The sequence below is a fragment of the Musa acuminata genome, chromosome BXJ3-6 (genome assembly GCF_036884655.1).
Source record: "Musa acuminata AAA Group cultivar baxijiao chromosome BXJ3-6, Cavendish_Baxijiao_AAA, whole genome shotgun sequence".
Taxonomy (NCBI): domain Eukaryota; kingdom Viridiplantae; phylum Streptophyta; class Magnoliopsida; order Zingiberales; family Musaceae; genus Musa; species Musa acuminata.
Window position 1 is genome coordinate 7,518,765 of NC_088354.1, and position 20,492 is coordinate 7,539,256.

The following is a 20,492-nucleotide window of genomic DNA, read 5'->3' on the forward strand; positions in this document are numbered from 1 at the left end:
CCAGCCCTAGTCCATGGGCAACGGGACATTTAAAAAAAGAGAGAGGAAACAACGTTATATAAGACATTTAAAAGTAAAAAGAAAGAGAAAACGATGTTATATAGCAAATCAGATTGGACTGCTCGGTTTTAAGTGATCCTCCCAACTGATGATTGGATTGGTAAATACCGGTTGAATTGTGCTATACTGGGCAAACTAAAAACTTTGGTTGGTGTGTATTTATTATTATTTTTCAGTAATATTGGGTGGTATGAGTCGGTACGCCATTCCAATGCTGTGTTATTCAGTTTCATTAGTCCGACCAAGGATTGGGAAAAAGCCATCTAGGTCGATACTTGTTGTTGTCAATATTGTTATTTCATTCAGTAATACCGGGAGGTATGAGTCGATATACCATCCAGTGCATTAGTACTATACAGGTCTGATTGGTTATTAAAATTGGTATTGGACCTTGATTTAAATCCTTGTTTGCAAGGTTGACAAGGCTGCAAGGATCTAAGCCAAATTGGATATATATTGGAACAGTCCAACATCTCGATCACCAGCACGAGGTGTAAGAACTAAGAAACATCACAATATATCAAATTTCCTTATAGTTTCCCTTGTTATATCGTTCAATTTCAGATTTTTTTTGCTTAGGCATATATGCTCATAGTTTACAGATGTGTTGATGCACAAAATAGAACTTTACCTCTATTGAATGTTTGAATCTTGCCAAAATGGATGGTAACTGGGTGTCCTTTTTTTGTGTTTCTTTGCCTTTGTGTTTCTATGCCTAGATATGCCTAGATTTTTATTGGCTATATGATTCAGTGCATGGTGGCTGTAATTGTTTTTAGCTGTTCATTTTATGAGAAAATGTACAATGCAGGCACACCAACTTTAACCATTATGTTTGTCATTTTATTGCCAAATTATGTGATATCTTTATATATTCTTAGCGCTGTAGTGCTTGGTAGGGTTACATAGAATGGAAACCTGAAATGTTCTTTTTATGACAAATTTATTGCGGAACTTTCCAAGCAACATCTTTTGGAATTGTTTGAAATTTGAGATGCATATAACTTGCTTTTGCAAGTGTTTGTGTTTGACAGATTAATTGGCTGATTTATATTGATAACTCCAACAATTTTGTCTGTTCTGTGAAACATAAAATTTGTCCTGTCAACTCTTTAAAAGAAGTATTAAGATGTAGGCAAGCTGAAATATTTTAACAAGATCAATATGACTATATTGAAGGAAGATATCTTTTTGTGTGCATTATATGTTTCCCTTGTGGACAGTCATTTGTTACATTAATTCTGATTGCTATGTTTTCTGCTTGTAGATCTCAGTTTTTATGGGTTATAACAACATACAAGATCTAGTTGCGCAAGAAAGAGATCGAAGACAATCTACAACAGATGCAAATGATGTATATGAAGAATTTGATTTCTCATTGACCTGTGGAAGGTTTCCGTGCATTAAACTGGGTGATTCCTCACTTGTTGGACTATATGATGAGGTTCCACATGCAGAAGAACAAGAGAATCTTTTACCTCCTGAAAGCTGTGACAAATACCTATCTACTTCTGGTGCAAACTGGGAAAAATGTAGTAAATTGGTTGGCACATGGTATTCAGTAAGGCCTCCTCCCACAGAAACAAATCCTTCATCACCTATGGAAGACAATTCGTTCGTGGTGCAGTTAGATTCTCGAGAAGCAGATTCTGATGTAGAAGGGAAGGTAGAAGAACAAGAGACTAGCAAAAACTTACTTGAAAGTTCATCTACTGAATCAGTTTTGGACAGAGCTATCAGAAGTTTACCAGGGACAACCAGTAGACAATGTTGTCAGCTTGAAGGTGGTGGCTTCTATACGGTGAGGAGTTGGTGATCATGTGAGATTGTAGATCCTGGTTGATGTTGATCTTTTATATGTTCTTTGTAAATCTTTTGTAGGTCCGAAAATTGTTGCATCATTTCCCTCACACGTATTCTGATCTACTGAATCCCTTGGAAACAATAGAGGAAGGGCGCTATGTGATGCTTGTTGGAATTATTTTATCTTCTAGGTCAGTTGTATTTGAACTTTTAAGAATCTTAGCATGTGACTAACTTACCCCAATTTCACTTCACATAAATCTTCCCTTCTTTTTGTTTTGACACTTAAATTAGGAGATATATTGGATCTGTTTATTTTCTAAGCTGACTTAGTTTTAGTGATGAGTGATGACAACATCCTTATAGACTAAAACATAGGTGATGATTATGGATTTTTGATGACTGTGGTTGTAGAATCTTATGACACAAGTGACATATCTAGAGATACTTTATGTTCCTGTTTGAATATTTAAATCCAGTGTTTATGCAAATAATACCTTGTTTGATCCTTTTAATCTAAAGATGATTAAGAGGAAAAGTCAGAAATTGGTCTTAAAGTCAGTGAAGGAATTCACAAAATGATTTTAGCCGCTGGTATGCGTTGGATTAATCCCATTAAGAAAAGTATCATTATGCGTTGGATCTTTGCCTCGTGATCTGGCTCTTAATCTTTTAGCTGCACAGATGCATCAATTTTTTATATTTTATGGATTATGCCTCAACTCTCAATACAATGGAAAAAATGGTCATGAGTCAAGGGAATTAATCTTTCTACCTCCTATCTAGTTCCTATAGAAAAACTGGTTTACTGTTATCATACATGCCTCATGACAAACCAAGGATCACAGATGCTGGTTGGCATGGGTTGGCACATGCCAAGAAGCCAAGTTTTAGCTTATGCTGGTCGTTATGCCCTTGTTCCTAGAAAGATATTAGTGTGTTGCTATTCCCCAGTGCCATAAAAGATATTAATATGTAATCCTTGCTACATATTATCCACTCAGTCTTCACCCATGACTGTCTATGTACTTCATGTTCAAGTTCTATGGTGTATCTATATAATGATGATATATATTTTTTGTATTAAGGTAGCATAGATATAGTTTTTAGGTTAGAGTTGAGTTAAACTCTAAAAACTAATATATTATTGAACAAGAATAGCTTGAAGATGATATTTCACTAAGAGTAGGTTTGATAAAGTGAAGATTTTGCATTCGAATTGTTGTATGACTGTTTTAGTTGCACTTTGATTGAAAGGAATCTACAAGGTAGCTACTAGATTAACTATGTTTATGGATCAAAATGTTGGATGATTGACTTGAGATATTATACAATAAGATGGTGAAAGATGATGTGGATGTTTAATCTTTGATATTGCAAGAAAAAGTAGGATAAAGTGAGGATGGTTGCATTTGTTTTCTTGTACAACTGGTTAGGAGCCCTTTAACCTAAATGAGATATATATATATATATATATATATATATATATATATATATATATATATATATATTATTAAAGGTGGCTATTAGATTAGCCATGTCCATATATCAAAATATTGAATACTTGACTTGTGAAACAATACAAGAAGAGAATGAGGTAGCCCTGTTTGATAAATGACCTTGCTAGAGAAAAAGTAAGATAAGAAAATCACTTCGCGATTGGTTAGTGGTAGGCTGGTAGCCCGATTTGTGTCTAGTAGTAGAGAACAAGGTACTTCAGACATGTTAATTATGACTTTCAAGTGTTACGGTGTGGAAAACTAAACCGATATGGTTTCATGTCTTTGGAGAAAGAAGATCAAGAGAAGGATAAATTGCAAGCTGTGAAACTGGACATACATGACCCTCAGATTATCTGAGCATGGTGCCTTTGATAGGATACTGGAATAAATTATTCATGCTGCCCCCAAATAATTGAAATTATATGACAGGTTATGGCCTACAATCAACTTAATTCTCTTTGTTTTCCTCAAAAGTTTATGCACTAGACTAGCCTCAAGGAGCATGCTATATTTCTCATTCTGTGTGCCATTTCCTTTCTCTCTTTTGATCAAAACAAACATTTTGGCTTGCAAATTGTGGAAGAACTCATATTTTTCTGTGCCCCTAAAACTCATACATTTAGAAACTTTGACCTTTTTTTTTTAACTATGTGGAGATGTCTACCTTCTGTTGTTGTATTTATTAAACATCCTTTTCATGATTTTTCAGGGGAATCAGAGCTGGTAAATCATTCTCTTTCCTTGAAGTTGTTGTTTGCTGTGAGTTCCAAAAGAATGAAGAAGATTCTAAAATTGAGGATGATTATGGCACCGAAGATAAGAAGATGATTTACTTACACTTGAAGAAGTTCTTCCGTGGAACACGCTTTACATATCAGCCTTTTCTTAGAAGTATCGAATCAAAATATACTGAGGGAGATTGTCTACATGTTAGTGGTAAAGTGAGTTAGACTTGGATATTGTGTGTTTGTTCATTCTTTCAATTGTTCCCCATCTACATGTTAGTGGTAAAGTGAGTTAGACTTGGATATTGTGTGTTTGTTCATTCTTTCAATTGTTCCCCATTTTCATCAAATGGCTTTTTCAGTTTCTTGCTGTCCATTTATCTTATTGATTTATGATTTGGATTCCATGAACTTACGTGTTTCGCCTTATTCTGGTGACATGAATTCTGATCATACCTTGACTTGCAAAATTACAATCAAGGTCGAAATATGGCTTTGTATTTTCGTCCACAATTTGTAAGAGTCATCTAAAATATTGTCTTTTGCACTTCTAAAGGTTATTAGCTGTTTGTCATAACATGGTGCACATGATACCTTGCAGAAGCCAAAGGTGATGCATCACATTTAGCAATTTTTTTGAAGTTTTTTAAAAAAGAAAGCTAATAAACACTATGCCGCTTTAATTGATAATTGTTATTTGTCAACCACACTTGCTGCACCTTTTTCTCCCTGCGAATGAATGAAGTTGGAGTTTATCAATGATGAAAATCATGGACTATTGTGTTTATTATGGTGGTTAGTTTCAAATACTGTAATGTGCTGAAGTGTTGCCATGTTGGTTTCTCCAAAGTATTTGGTAGAACTAGAAGCCTTAAGTCTTAAATGTAAGTTTAAGGTCAACTAACTACTCTTGCCTTTATATCTGATGGGAGAATTTCTACATTAACATATCATGACATATTGAAGTTCCATTCACACAAAATCTTTGGTTGCAAAATAATTGTTGTTTGGGATTGCTATTTTGTGGCATGAGTGCATGTGAAGCCCTTTCTAATATGGCATGTGGCACACCTCTGCTTTGGTTGACATGGGGCAAAAATTTGGCCTAGCCATTTCTTGAAATGTTTGACTTGGATTGGCGTGACTCACGACAATATATTTCTGGCACAGTGTGTTCCATTATGGATCAATCTGTTTGAAGAACTTTGGTTATTATATAATATCGTGGACTGCAGTCAACTGGCTGATGATTACATATTATTTTTGTGCACATTCTTTAAAAGTACATATTATAAACATGGGTGAGGAAACCTGCTTAGTTGTTTGTGGCTATACCATATAATATATATGCTGTTTTTATTTGTTATTTGCCTAGGTGAACAAATTATCTTTTTAAGTATCTGAAATTTGCTTAAGTGTAGGTTAGAAAGATGCTTGCTGAAGGCCATTATGAAATGACGGAGTATGTTATTGGTAATCCTGATGAGGAGGAACGGGATGTAAATAGGCAGAAAATGCCATATCCACTCTATCCTTCTAAAGCTGGCATAAAACCACAATTTCTTCGTGACATAATATCAAGGTCAGCTGACTCATAGCTGTCCCTCATCAAATGTCTTTGTTTTTATAGCTAGACTTTTCCACTAGTTATTTATTATTTCTTCATTTATATGTTTGATTTTATGCGACATTAGACACCATTAATTTTTTGTCATCATATGAAGTTGTTGCATTAAAGAGCTTTTGTACTTGAGATTACCATCATGACATTGATCAATGCCAAAGATCCATATTTTGGTGCATCGCCTTGTAGTATAATATATATGGGCATTTTCTGCTATGTCATGATCAGGTGGGGTGCATGTTGATTGGCAATGGAAACATGTGTCGAGTCATGTTGTGCCAGCCATGGTGACACATGATCTGGCCAATCTTTTGGCTTAGTTGGCTGGCATGATATGGATACTTCACCATTTTATAAAGGTATTGACACTGCTTGTTTGTCAAGAAATGGCAGCCTTTGTGACCATATTGTGCTGATAGCATACTTTAAGCGCCTGGCAGCCCATGCTTACAAATCTTCATCAATAGAATGCTCAATCACTGAGGAACTGTAGATGTATGTTTCCTAGGAGACTTTTGAGTGATACTAATTATTGCATAGACAGATAGAAGAGATCCTGGTACTACATCTCTCTCTGTTTGCTAAGACATGATAATAGGGTGCTATATTTCCGCCTGTTGCTTGCATTGTTTATGGGCAAAAGCAGGTGAATAGAGAGAGGGAGATGACATTGTCCCAATTGATGTGTGATAGCTCTCCAGTAATTTGTGCTACCTGCTGACGCTGAAGTAGGAAATAGATTGAAAAAAAACATTCTTTTAAGGTAATAGTACTTGCCTCAGTTGAGCCCAGAAAGTAGTTCCAGTAGAATTCTGCCGAGTTTTAGAGACAAACCATCTAGGATGAATCTGGTGAGTAACTTGTTGACATTGAACTACCTACATGTTCAAGAATTTTTGGACCCATATGCTATATATATATATATATATATATATATATATATATATATATATATTGTAGCAGATATGACTACAAATTTTAGGCTTTTACGTGTATATTTCTTCTGTAATCCCTGAAAAGTTAAGTCTGATAAATGTGCAATGGCAAGTAATGTGTACTTTAGATATATGCAGAGCCTTGAAGACATTGACTGTTGACATGGACCCCATGCCTGATGAGATTCGTAAGGATTTCAACTTGCTTAACCTTTATGATGTAAGCAACTTTTTTACTCGAGATATTCTTAAGTTTGAATTTTCTCAATTATCTTACTTCCTATTCCTGTATCTTACCTAGTTGGGTTTTTGTTGATATCATATCTTCCTACAGCAACTTAATGTTTCTTGCGGAAGGTTGCTAATTAACTCATTGGAATTGCAAATCTTATCCCTTATATGTAGTCTTTATCTTTTCTGTATGTATTTTTCAACATTTTTGCAATTATAGAATCATATCATTTTTATGTTGGTAATGGACAAGTGGTACTGCTCTTTTTGCTGTTTTTTTATCCTCTTTGGGAAATTTGTCTTGCCTCTAGGTTGGTCTATTTGTGCATGATCAGAAGTTAAGGATTAGCTGTTGGGTTGGTGGGGAAGGGAAGTTATGCTAAGAAACTCGACTTAAGTTGGAAATTTTGTCAACTACAAAAAAAAAAAAAAAAAAACTGCACCTAACAATTTATGAAAAATAAAAGAAAATGATCATAAAAAAGGTTTTTTTTACCTTGACAGATGCTCTTGCCGTCATGTAACATAAAGAAAAATCTCAGGACTTTCCTCATATATAAAGACCCTAAAACTTGCATATGTCTGTATTCCCCCTAAAAGGTAAAAGTGATTGAAAATAAGTTCTAATGCATCAATAACTAACCAAAAAGAAAAATAATCAATAAATAAATTCACCAAATTGAAGATACACCTAATAGCCATTATTGCAATCCTGAATTGGCCTTGGAACATTGATTCAGCAAGCGGAAGGAACCAGGTCTTAATGTAATCATCATGAAATCAACCTTCTATGCAGTCCTAGAACCCATTATCATCAGCTTTGATGGATAGAATCCTTTTGATGTTATCATCCTTTGGAATTCAATTTCATGTGATGTTAGAAAAAGGGTCCTTTCTTATCATGTTCGACGAAGTTTGCTTGTTCAACTTCATATGTGTCTCAACTGGCCACAACTGATTAGTCCTATTTTATATTGGCATATTCTGAATTATTTACCTCTGTTTTATGCCCTTGTGATTATTCACTAAATAATCAGTTTTTCTTCTTTGCAGCTTATTTTTTCTGAATATAATATTAGTAATTATGTCTACCATTCTTCATGGTGTTTACTTTCTAACAAAATGCAGGCCTATATGGGTATCCACCTTCCGAAGAACTTAAATGAAGCTTATTTAGCTCGTAGAAGACTAATATTTGATGAATTTTTTTACCTTCAGGTAATTGTTTGTGCAATTTGTCACATATCTTCCAAAACAACTTAAATGAAGCTGATTTAGCTTGTAGAAGACTAATATTTGATGAGTTCTTTTTTTTACTTCGGGTAATTGTTTGTGCAATTTGTCATATCTCTTCCAAAATAGACTCCTCCACTTATGCTGATTGCATCATGCCTTGCCACCAAAGATTGCCTATTGAAAAAACTTCTTATGGTAGAATCCTAGAATGAGCCTTAACTACAACTTGAGGATCTCAATCATTTTATCTTAAAGAAAGAAAAAAAATGTAAAAATCACCTCTCTCATAATATAACTTCTAGATTGATCATCCTCCTTGTTTCTATGCATGTTATCTGACTCGTAATTCCCTAAATCGATTATGAATATTTAGAAACTTTTTTATTTTGCATGTATACTTTCTCAGAAAATTCCTGTATCTCTCACACTAAGCTATTTGTAGTGCATGTACGCTAGACGATCAGGCCAAGTATGAGTTGAACTCGAATTCAGCTCAATGGATTTTGAGTCATACGCCAAATTGATTTTGATCCAACTGAACCAAGCTCAAGTTTGAATTCGAGCTCAAGGATCCAAACACAGCTTAAGTCTCATTCTAGGTTAGCTCGAATCAAATTCCAATTAAAGTCCAATTTGGCTTGCCTGGACTTTGACTTGAACTCTGAGTCAAATCCAATCTAGCCTAAACCAATGCAAGACGAAAGCTTCAGATCAAGTTCGGCCATACCAACATTATTGAGTCTCACTCGAATTAGGATAAGGCTTTGCGGCCAGCCTAGAGAAGCAGCCTTTCTCAATCCGAGTTCTTCTCGAGTTGTAGGAGAACTTGCTTCCCAACTAGGAGGCACCAAGGGGCGCTGATCTTAGCTAAGGTGGTAGTCTTAACCTGGTTAGGACTCCACCCCCTAGCTATAAATCAAAGGGGTCGTAGCCCCCTTGAAGGATCCAATGCAACCTCCTCAAAGAAGAAGGCGTAGCCTCAAAACAATCTATGTGCAGCCTTGAAGCAACCCTTCACAGCCGGCCCTAGCCTTCTAGCTTCTAGCTGAGCAAGAAGGAGGAGGAGGAGGAGGAGGAGGAGGTGATGGAGGAAGATGAGGACGAGGAAGGAAGAAGAGGAGGAAGAAGGGGAAGGAGGAATAGGAAGGAAGAAGAGAAAGCAGTGTATGACAAAGAGCTCTTGCAAATATGAAGGAAGATAAAAGAGGAGGAAGAGGAAGAAAGAAGGAAGAGGAAGAAGAGGAGGCAGTGAAGGAGGATGTTGAAGAAAGAAGAGGAGACATGGAGGAGTCGGGAACATACCCAAAATTAGCAACACACAACGGTTGGTATTAGACGACTTGCAGAGGGAGCTTATACCGCGAAGAGTGCTCATATAAACCTGAATTATATAGGATTTTTTTCTTTTTTAATATATTGGACCAGATCACTCGAAAAGGGGGCGATTGACATCTTGGTTCAGGCTCGGACCGGTAAATACTGGCTGGTATGAACCAAACCGGCTGAGACAGCAAATGGTCGTTTTAAACAATAAACATGCATACTGTTTTACATATGCTGCCATACAGACTACATGTGCTAAAGTCCCTTTGCTTACCATGATAAGTGATTTATGTATTGCGTAAGCTGATCTTAATCATTCTTATTCCCATGTCTCATTTTGAGAGAACTGGTGCTATAACACCAATCAGTGGTTCAAACTCTGGAAACCTGGAAGCAAGCAGAATGCTGTTTTGGCTTTGTCACCTAATTTGTTTTTTTAGTTACAGCTAAGGTATACAGTTTCGAATGATACCACCCGGTACAAATGGTATATACCAATACGTGGACAGCTCGCTACCGGGCAGTATATATATATATATATATATATAGGCGACGTCGTGTTGTTCTTCTGCGACGACGCCCTGCCTGGGGAGAAGAGAGGCGACGTCGCACATTTTTTTTAAAACTTATATATATAAATATATAAATAAATAGATATATAAATAAAAGAGTATATACATATATACATATATATACATATATACATATATACATATATATACATATATACATACATATACATATATACATATATATACATATATATATATATATATATATATATATATACCGAATGATATATCGAGCGGTACACAGTACAGTACCGTACCGAGAGAATATCGAAACTTTGGTATGGTACGATATTTCAATCCTTGGTTACAGCTACTTTCAATTTTGTCACAAGCTGCTCTTTTTTGCTGCTAAAATAATGGAATTAAGTATTAGTTCATATAATGGCTGAGTTGTCTTATTATGTTTTATAGTGTTGTAACTTGTCAATGTGCATGCCACACAAAACTTTCCCACATCAATTATGAAAGGAAGAACATTACCTTGCTTCAATAATGCAATCTTCAATTCCCAAATTTCGAGATTCTGCTGCACTCTGATTAGAATTTCAAAGTTTTAATTAGGAGTATTCCAGATGCAAGATTACTTAATACTTTCACCAGGACTTCTATCCTTCATTTTGCTACTGTTGTGCTAAATCTGCACTTAACTTTATTGGTTTTCACACTTTCACCTGTAGTTATATTTCTTGTTAGGAGCTTATGATATACTTCTTCGTTATCATTTATTTCTTATGAATGCATTGTGACTAAATTTTTTTTTTATGTTCCAGTTGGCAAAACTATTTCAGATGCTTGATGCAATTGGAACACCAATGGAGAAGGAAAAGTTGCTGGACAAATATAAGAACCATGAATTCAACACTGTCTGTGTTAAGGATTGGTCTGATCTTACTAAGAGTTTTCTAAAGGCTCTTCCGTATTCTCTTACTCCTAGTCAGCAAAATGCAGTTTCAGAGATTATTTGGGATCTCAAGAGGCCTGTTCCGATGAATAGACTTCTACAGGTGTTGTCTTTTATTTTCTTTTTCGTTTTTAGCTATAACTTGAAATTGGTTTTTGAACATGAACACTGTCCCACTGTTTCTTATTCCTATATTATTCAAAATACCACAAAAAGTTTTCTGCATGTATAAGTTTTTTCAAGCAAGTGGTAAGAGGCGTATTCAGTCTGGGTCAACCATGGCCAACTATTAGGACTATGGTTCCTTGATTGGTCCCATATAGGAATCCCAGAGGTAGACTCTAGGCTACTTAATGAGGACATGATGCCTTCAAATGGAGGAGGTTGTAACTTGTATGGAAAAAGGGGTTGGTTGGGCGTATATGACTGGATCTGTCAATTACTAAAGTCTTGGCTCAAGATGTTAGGTCACTTTGTGTGAACCAGTCTCCTAAGGAAACTAACATATTTTTAGAAGCAGAAAGAAGCATGTAGCAGTGTTAATTGTTTAGTTTTCCCCAGAAAAGGAAAATAGAAAGTGCAGCGGTATCATCTATTCAAATGTGTTTGTGCCTCTGTATTTAACTGGATGTTAATCCAACTTTGAACATTTATTATAGACAGCTGGTATCTTTAGCTATTCTTATAACTGTTTGTAGACTGATGATTTCTCTCCTGCTGTACCGAGGACATGTTTGGTTTCGTTGGCCTTTTTTTCTTTGAATTTAGTCACTATTTCAGTTATATCTTAATTAAAATCATGAAATAAGTGAGTTCCTTTTGTTCACATTTCTGAGCTTTATGAACAGCAATGATCTTGCTGTCAAGCTGTTCGGTTGCTCTACTTTTTTTTTTTTTTTTCAATTTTATGTCTAATAGATTCCTGCATGTGATTTTATAGCAACACTAAAATTCACCTATTGATGATTTCCAAATGATTACTGAACGGATAAATTCTATTTTAGGGTGATGTTGGGTGCGGGAAAACTGTTGTTGCATTTTTGGCTTGTATGGAAGTTATAAGCTCAGGATTTCAGGTTGGATACATCAAGATATGCACTTGCCAATTGATTTTATCCTAATTTATATGATGTTGCTAGCATTGCTGGCCTGCTTATTAATAATAAGCTTTACCATCAATATTGTAAAGTGCTAAAACTTCTGTCAGGCTGCTTTTATGGTTCCAACTGAGCTGCTTGCCATCCAGCATTATGAACATTTGCTTTCTTTGTTGGAGAATATTGGAGGGACTGAATGCACACCTTCTGTTGCCTTATTAACTCGTTCTACATCCTCAAAGCAGTCACGAATGGTTCTCAAGGCACGTGTTTTTCCTAATTCTTTTGTGGTTTAGGTAATTATCTTAGTCTTATTTTTCTCTTGTTGGTCAACAGGGTCTTCAGATGGGAGAAATAGCAATGGTGATTGGAACTCACCGCCTAATAGCTGAGAAAGTTGAATTTTCCGCTTTACGTATCGCAGTCATTGATGAGCAGCATCGCTTTGGTGTCATCCAAAGAGGAAAATTTAACAGTAAGGTTGTTTGCTTTTCACTAAGATCTTTCCTTTTATACTAGAAGTTCTTTACTGTGGATGTTCTTTCTTATTTTTTGAGTAATTTAGAAGTAATTTATAGGAAAATTAATATAAATAAGGTATTTTTTTCTTCCTCTTGTTCTCTACTCTACTCTCGTTCCATCTCTTCTTTTCCTACCTAGAACTTTCACTCCCTAGCAAGTTGTACTTCCTCATCTTAACCTTTATAACCCCGATACAATTTTCAATTTATGAAATAGTTATTGGTGTTGAAGTATACTGTATATAAAGAGCAAGTCTTTCTTAACCTTTTATAATCGTATCCAAACTTGCAAAAGAAGTTAATTTTATTTTACGTATATATTTATAATAATGGAAGCTGTCACCTATAGACTGCATTTTGTACTGGTATCATACAAAATGGATGGTATTCAGGCATGAATTGGTATACAGACCATCCCCGTTTTGGGTTGATTGGTTCCCCTTACAAAAAACAAATCAAAAATAAAAAAAATACTTAATGTTTGGTTTAGGGCCTGCCACGTCCATAGGTCCTCTTTGCCCCTGAGCAGCAAGCACCATTGTACGTGTTTTCTTCCTCTTCTCTTCCTCCCTCCTCTTTCTTGATCCACTGCTCCTTCATTTTTGAGTCATTGGTAAGTGACCAACATAACAAAGTAACAGTGTATCAATCGGATCGGTGCATATTGATCAACCAACCACTAATATAGGTCCGGTAAAGTATCTTAAGATGTATGCTTCTTACTTTGACATAACATGACCATGTGTTCCAAATGATGCATATTTACAGCTCTATAACACATTTGTTCATTAAGATTGTGGTCCTTTTGTTGACACTTCAATTTTGAGGCAAATTAGTGATACTGTGATCATATGTATTATATACGTTCATAATATATTTTTAAAAATTTATTTTGATTGATATTATTACCATGAGTTTGGTTAAGGTACAAGTTTAATATATGCATTGCATAAGCATAAAAAAGAGATAATTTGTAAGGAAAATATATTTTTCATATGTATAGTGATGTGCGATATGAGAGTCCACATATATAGTATGACGTGTGGTGTGAGAGTGCTTGTAAGTGTGACAATGTGCAACATTCTCGATCCTCCCTCCTCATCAATCTCCTATTCTTGCTTCGCAGCATCACTCTCGATAGGTTGTCGTCTCAAATAGGTTCGCATTATTTTTGCTTTTGATTGACATTCTGTTGGAAAATGAGGCAAACAATCTACTCTCGATAGAACCGACCATCATTGGTAAGGATTTGACAATTGTTGTCTTCTATTAAGTCTCTTCGAGGGACCTTTGAACATATGTCAATTAGATAAATACAAGAATTGGAGTACTCGATTTCGCCTATTCTCTTAAGAGCTGAGAAGGCAAAGGTTACTTGACTTTGCCTATCTCCTTGAGGGTTGTACTTCATGTATCAAGTTGGTAACTAGTCTTTGCCTGTTCTTTGCTCACACTTTTGAAGCACCCAAAGTGTTTGCACTCATTGTGTTGAATTAGTTATTGCAATTCGTCTCATTGCCCGAAATGAAAAAAAATTGTCTCAACTTAAGAGTCTTAGATAGTTTTGTACGCCTATGAGATTGTACCATCTTCTCTATCATTTCTGTCGCCTACTCCTCTGAGTATAAAATGTACATCACTGCATGCTACCTACTCCGTTCCTTGGTCGGGTACTCCTTCATTGACCTAAAGTCTCCCCACTTTTGGCTACATTGATAAGAAGCACGTTGACATCGGTCTTACAAAGTTTCCAAGCCTTTACACTTCGGTCTTGTCTCAGTACTTAGAGTTTGCCTTTGTATTTTTCACCTTCTCGGTTCCCTTTCACGACCATGCGCTCTCCCTCCAATCGAATGAAGTTACCCCATAGGATTCACTAGTACTTGCACTTGGAATCCCCCTCTGTGGTACACAATCCTCTCATATGCTGATGACCAAGGCTTTCATCCAATGTAAAATTCAATCTACGCACGGAAGACTTGCCTATGTTGTACCATAACATTCACTTCTTGAATCCATAACCCTTATTGTTGTCGTGTTGCTCACCGAAGTGGAGCTCTCAATAGCTTCCGATCATATCTTTGTATGATAAGTCCTTCATGGGACTTCTCCTTTGTGTGTTGCATTGTCTTGAACTGTTCCACCACGATTTGTTACACCATGTCGCTTCCTAGTGATATCTCCATTGCATTAATAATATTTGTGAGATAAACTCGCACTGTGATCTCTCCATGTATGACATATACTAGCACATCGTAGGGCCTTCGTCACCTCCGATTGTGTTTGCTCCTCTTTGTCCATCGACCTTCGTCCACCCGCTCTTGTGTCACACACAAACGAAGTGCAGCTCTATGACACTCCGTCGCTCAGCAACTCTCGAAGTCCATTGACTTCGTTGTAGTTGGTGTGTCATTGTATGGATCTCAGCCTCCTTTCCCAACATAATCTCCACTGTGCACAGCTTCCTTTGGGGTAACTCAAACGGTAGCACATCGATATATTCTTTAAAAGTACCCACTTCCGCGTCCTCTTGTCCCGTGTCAAGGCCTTTTGATCTTAACTTCGCCTCCGCTAGTTGAGTTGCCTTAGTCCCTCCATCAATTGCTTTATCGAGATAAGGTGTATGTGTCTTGAATCTCTCTTCGACTTTTGCACCACCCAACATAGGTCTGCTTTATCAGAATGAGGGACTCATAGAATGACATGATCTTGCTCTTGCCTCTACAAGAGTTCATGTCCTCGACCTCTGTCTGATGAAAGCTTCACGCCTCTGCTCCATGCTTCGTCTTTTATATCGACTCCCTTCATGTGGCTTGAGCACTTCACTAAGTTTCACCCAAGTTGCTCCGTTTCTCAGTTTGTATTTAGTTGATGATGGCTATTGCGCCCATCAATCCACGGGTCACCCCTCCGTTAAGTCCGATCTCCACATTGGCTCTAAGTGTGCATTCGTTTGGTGTTGCCTAGGGTTGCTCTCCGACTTGATCTCGCAATGCGTCTACCAATGCATTACCTTGTGCGAGATCATATGACGACTCCTCGTCGCTTGCTCGGTCCATTGAGCTTTAAGGAGTTGTCATCTTGAGGTACCCCATCAACATGTGCAGTCCGTTGCACATGATTCTCCCACTAGAGAATCGAGATTTATCTCTCCTATATAAGTCCACCATCTTGTTAGAGCAATTTTTCTCTTCACATCCTTCCCTCTAGAAGTTTCGAAGACTACCATCCCCTTGGACTACTTTGCCTTGCTGAACTAACTGTGCGCTATTCCACCACCGTAAACACACTTGTTAGATTATGACTCTTCGCCAATATAGCCTCCTCTATGCCCCTCAAGGGCTAGTAATATGTTGAATCTACTACACGCTTCAGCCTCTTACGAGCATATCCTTCCTATGACGAAGAGAAAGTTTTCATGCTCTATGACGTCGAGTTTCGGTTGCCTTGGGATGGCCATGGACAGTCCATCATCCGTATACAAGCCCTTGCACGAGTACTATATTTTTTGAGTTACTAATTCTCCCCACCTCTATGAGCTTTGCACAACTCTTTCAGTTATTGAGCAACCTATCTCTCTTTGCACTGTTTCATCTTTTGCCAAGCGCTCTGCTTACTTTGAGCACCGTCAAGTTTGGTTGCCAATGGTGAGCTGTAGCTCGAACTCAGCTATCCCAACCTTTGTGCGCTATGTGTTCTTCCCAACTTGCTTGGCCTCGTTGTGCCTCTTGCGCGAAGGGTTGACCATTCCTTTGAATGCCAATCTTGAATGCTTGCTCGTACGAGCGACTCCTTTTCCTACGTCTCTACGCTTGTTTCCCTCAAATGGTCACGCGTACTAGCTACCTTCAACGCAGTCACGCTAGGATTCTGACGTTTGCATGCCAAGTGTTTCTAAGCATGTTTGTTTGGCTATTATGCTATCTGTCATAGACTTAGCTGGTTTTGCTTAAGTCGTGCGGCACCTTTGCGTGTCTGTCCGTAAAGGATCAACCTCCTCGAAACCTCTTATGGTCCGTTAAGGACCTGTAAAAGATAAGATAGGTTGGAGGAAGCATTTAACTCAAAATTGTACAAGTAGACATTTCAGTAAACACTTAATATATAATACAAATTATAAATATAGATTTTGTAAGCTTTGAACAGCCACGCGATAAAAGTCCAAGGTGGTTCGCCGCTGCCAAAAGTTCTCATAAGTGCCCACATGACACTGTTGTGGAATAACGCAATGAACTAGCCCTAGACACTATCCCAAAGGCTCATCCAACCATGTACCACTTGGGTGCTGTGTTGGCTGATACTTCGCACCACTCTGTAGAGCTAGAAAACCCTCAACAACACACCCTGTCCTCTTGTCTCTTCCCCCTTCTCCCTTCCCTCCTCTCTACTTCAGTGGGGCTCCGATGGCCCACATTACTAACTTCCTTCGCTCTTTGTTTCTCCTTGCAATTCTTGTTAATAATAGTTTATGAATTGTGTTAATTACTGAATTTGTCACTTGTCACTATAGTTTTAGAATCCTGGGATCTTAATCATGGTAATCATAGATTGTACTGTATTGTCTAATTTTTTAATTCTTGTTTTCCTGCTTAATTATATTTTATAATTTTTATATTGATGAGCATCTCATTTCGCTTAGGCGAACGCTTGGTTTCCTGTGTGTTTTGAAACCTTGGCGCCTTTTAGCTCTTAGCGCCTTTGACAATACAGGTTCTTACAGTTTGGTACTTGTTTTTACCTTGGATTTTCTACCATAAGTCATTTTGGTAAAAATATTTCTTTTCAACTATTTTTTAATTTTTTTTGTCAAATTCGTTTGGTAATAGCTTTTTATTCATGAAGATCTTGGTTGCTAGAACATTTTGTACTATGGTATTCTTCCTGCTTAATGTTCCTGCTTGAGATCTGCATTTGTTTCGAGAATTAATGTCTCCTTTTGAGCAGAAATCTTTTCTTTTTTGGAGACGGAGTCTTGTTTTAACATAAGGTTTCCCATAGTTTGACTAGCTAAATGTGCATTCCCATTAATGTAAATTCGTTGATGTACTAGCTGAAGCTGTGGACTTCTGTTTTCCAATTTTTAGCTCCATTTTTGTCAAAATTGCACTAATAACATACGACTATGTGATCTCTTAGTATTGTATCTAACGTCTAGGCTCTAAAATACTATGCTTATCGATTGTTACGGGTCGGTATTTACTGATCTGACAGCCAATCAGGGGGTGGACTGAGTGATGGTTCAGCTGTGGGCTGTGCTGCCCAATAAGCTCATTATGCTAATCTTATTCCCGGAAGATATGTAGACCTGCACTGAATGACATTTCTAAGCTTCCTGGAGGATATGTAGACCAGCACCGAATCACATGGTGCAGTAAACTTACCACTCTGGTATCAATATTTCCTTTTTTAAAAAAATTATGTTGACTGTCATCCATCTGTCTTTTCTTTTTTCTTCACTTTCCTTTTGTCCATCTCTCTCCCCTTCTTCATATCGTATAGCCATGGCCTCCTCCCTGTGGCATTGTTGCTCCCTCCACGTCCTCCTGCCACCATGATGACCTTCTTCTCTTTTTCCTCCCTCGCCACCACCTCCGCCACTGCTGCCCTACCTCCTCTGTCTGTCACCTCTTCCTCCTTATCCTCACCTCCGCTTCCTTCTCCCCTCTTCACTCTTTCTCAATCTCCCTCTCTTTCAATTCTCTCCTCTCTTAACTGGACCATTATTGTTCAGAGCAAGGTTCGCCGTATCATACCGTACCAACGTTTCGACCCGGGCTCGGTACAATACGGTACCGGTGTATCGGATGGTACATCAGGGCATACCGAGCGGTATACCCTGGTGAACCGAATAATTTTATACTTTTTTTCGTGCTATAGCAGTGCTACAGTATAATACTGTAGCACTATAGCGGTACCGGGCGGTCCGCATACCGGTAACCTGTCGGACCGGTACGTACCGCCTGGTATGGGTGGTATGCTTCGGTATGGCAGACCTTGGTTCAGAATGGGGGTGTATCAACACAACATACTCAACGAAATAGGTATTGGACTGAGATTTGAGACTTTGCCTTTTACCATCTTAACAAATTAGCTTTATCCTTTGTGAGTGAATAACTTGTCAAGTTTGGTAATTCTCAATCCAAATAACTTCAACTTGAGCTCCATGAAGGCATGAACTTTAACTTGTGACTGACTATGTAAGAGCTTTTTATGTAGTCTTTCTTTCCACATCTAAATTCTTTTATAATGGTAGATTTATTTTCCTTTTTTGATCAGGTGATATGATGCTTCATGCCATTTTCTTGTTCATATGTTATTTTTATTTGTTGTTCTGACCATGTAAACAATTTTATGATTGTTTTACTGAATCAACATGAAATTGTGCTGTCATCATTCAACATGTTTTCTTCCAGCATGTATACATCATTCTTAACAAATAGTGTTTTGTTAAAACGCAAATAAATGTTAGCCAAGCTCAGTCTATATGTACAGACTTAGATGCTACTGTAGCTATAGTATTGTTTTAATTTGTTATTTTCTTCTATAATCAATGATGCCTCTGACTCAAATGGAAGATAATTAGCTTTATCCTTTGTGAGTGAATAACTTGTCAAGTTTGGTAATTCTCAATCCAAATAACTTCAACTTGAGCTCCATGAAGGCATGAACTTTAACTTGTGACTGACTATGTAAGAGCTTTTTATGTAGTCTTTCTTTCCACATCTAAATTCTTTTATAATGGTAGATTTATTTTCCTTTTTTGATCAGGTGATATGATGCTTCATGCCATTTTCTTGTTCATATGTTATTTTTATTTGTTGTTCTGACCATGTAAACAATTTTATGATTGTTTTACTGAATCAACATGAAATTGTGCTGTCATCATTCAACATGTTTTCTTCCAGCATGTATACATCATTCTTAACAAATAGTGTTTTGTTAAAACGCAAATAAATGTTAGCCAAGCTCAGTCTATATGTACAGACTTAGATGCTACTGTAGCTATAGTATTGTTTTAATTTGTTATTTTCTTCTATAATCAATGATGCCTCTGACTCAAATGGAAGATAATTAGCTTTATCCTTTGTGAGTGAATAACTTGTCAAGTTTGGTAATTCTCAATCCAAATAACTTCAACTTGAGCTCCATGAAGGCATGAACTTTAACTTGTGACTGACTATGTAAGAGCTTTTTATGTAGTCTTTCTTTCCACATCTAAATTCTTTTATAATGGTAGATTTATTTTCCTTTTTTGATCAGGTGATATGATGCTTCATGCCATTTTCTTGTTCATATGTTATTTTTATTTGTTGTTCTGACCATGTAAACAATTTTATGATTGTTTTACTGAATCAACATGAAATTGTGCTGTCATCATTCAACATGTTTTCTTCCAGCATGTATACATCATTCTTAACAAATAGTGTTTTGTTAAAACGCAAATAAATGTTAGCCAAGCTCAGTCTATATGTACAGACTTAGATGCTACTGTAGCTATAGTATTGTTTTAATTTGTTATTTTCTTCTATAATCAATGATGCCTCTGACTCAAATGGAAGATAATTTTTTTTACAGTTATATTCTGCTTCACCAAGCTTAAGAATGAACTGGAGAAACTTGGATGATTCTCTTGAAGATAAAGCTTATATGGCTCCACATGTTCTTGCAATGTCAGCCACTCCAATCCCAAGAACATTGGCTTTGGCTTTATTTGGGGATATGTCTCTAACTCAAGTACATATTTCTTTTCTTGCTTTTTATACACACAATTAATGGCATAATTTATGATTACTTGAGAATTGAGGTTGAATGGTTTGTTCTTCCCAATACTTCGAATGAAGTGATCAGTAGTATTATTTATTGGAGTAGAGATCATTTATTCTCTTTATGCGTTGATACAATCTAGCTTAATTTCTTCTATTATACAAAAAACAGAAGCTTGGAAAAAAGGGAGACGGAAAA

General features: G+C 36.8%; 1 protein-coding gene across 11 annotated transcripts in view; it reads left to right on the forward strand.

Annotated features, from left to right (window-relative positions):
• LOC135640805 (ATP-dependent DNA helicase homolog RECG, chloroplastic-like) overlaps positions 1 to 20,492 on the forward strand; it is a 32,133-nt gene that overhangs the window by 4,992 nt on the left and 6,649 nt on the right. For 10 of the 11 annotated variants that reach the window (XR_010497451.1, XR_010497461.1, XR_010497456.1 and 7 more), the window contains 11 exons: positions 1,328 to 1,861; positions 1,942 to 2,054; positions 4,075 to 4,306; positions 5,512 to 5,672; positions 6,788 to 6,869; positions 8,009 to 8,098; positions 10,782 to 11,015; positions 11,917 to 11,988; positions 12,120 to 12,272; positions 12,346 to 12,489; positions 20,106 to 20,264. Coding sequence is in view for 1 of the 11 variants with exons in the window: in XM_065155558.1 (XP_065011630.1) it covers positions 1,328 to 1,861; positions 1,942 to 2,054; positions 4,075 to 4,306; positions 5,512 to 5,672; positions 6,788 to 6,869; positions 8,009 to 8,098; positions 10,782 to 11,015; positions 11,917 to 11,988; positions 12,120 to 12,272; positions 12,346 to 12,489; positions 20,106 to 20,264 (1,974 nt within the window). In the remaining 10 variants the exon portion in view is untranslated. The remainder of the gene's footprint in view (positions 1 to 1,327; positions 1,862 to 1,941; positions 2,055 to 4,074; positions 4,307 to 5,511; positions 5,673 to 6,787; positions 6,870 to 8,008; positions 8,099 to 10,781; positions 11,016 to 11,916; positions 11,989 to 12,119; positions 12,273 to 12,345; positions 12,490 to 20,105; positions 20,265 to 20,492) is intronic. The other variant, XR_010497457.1, reaches the window with a different exon arrangement.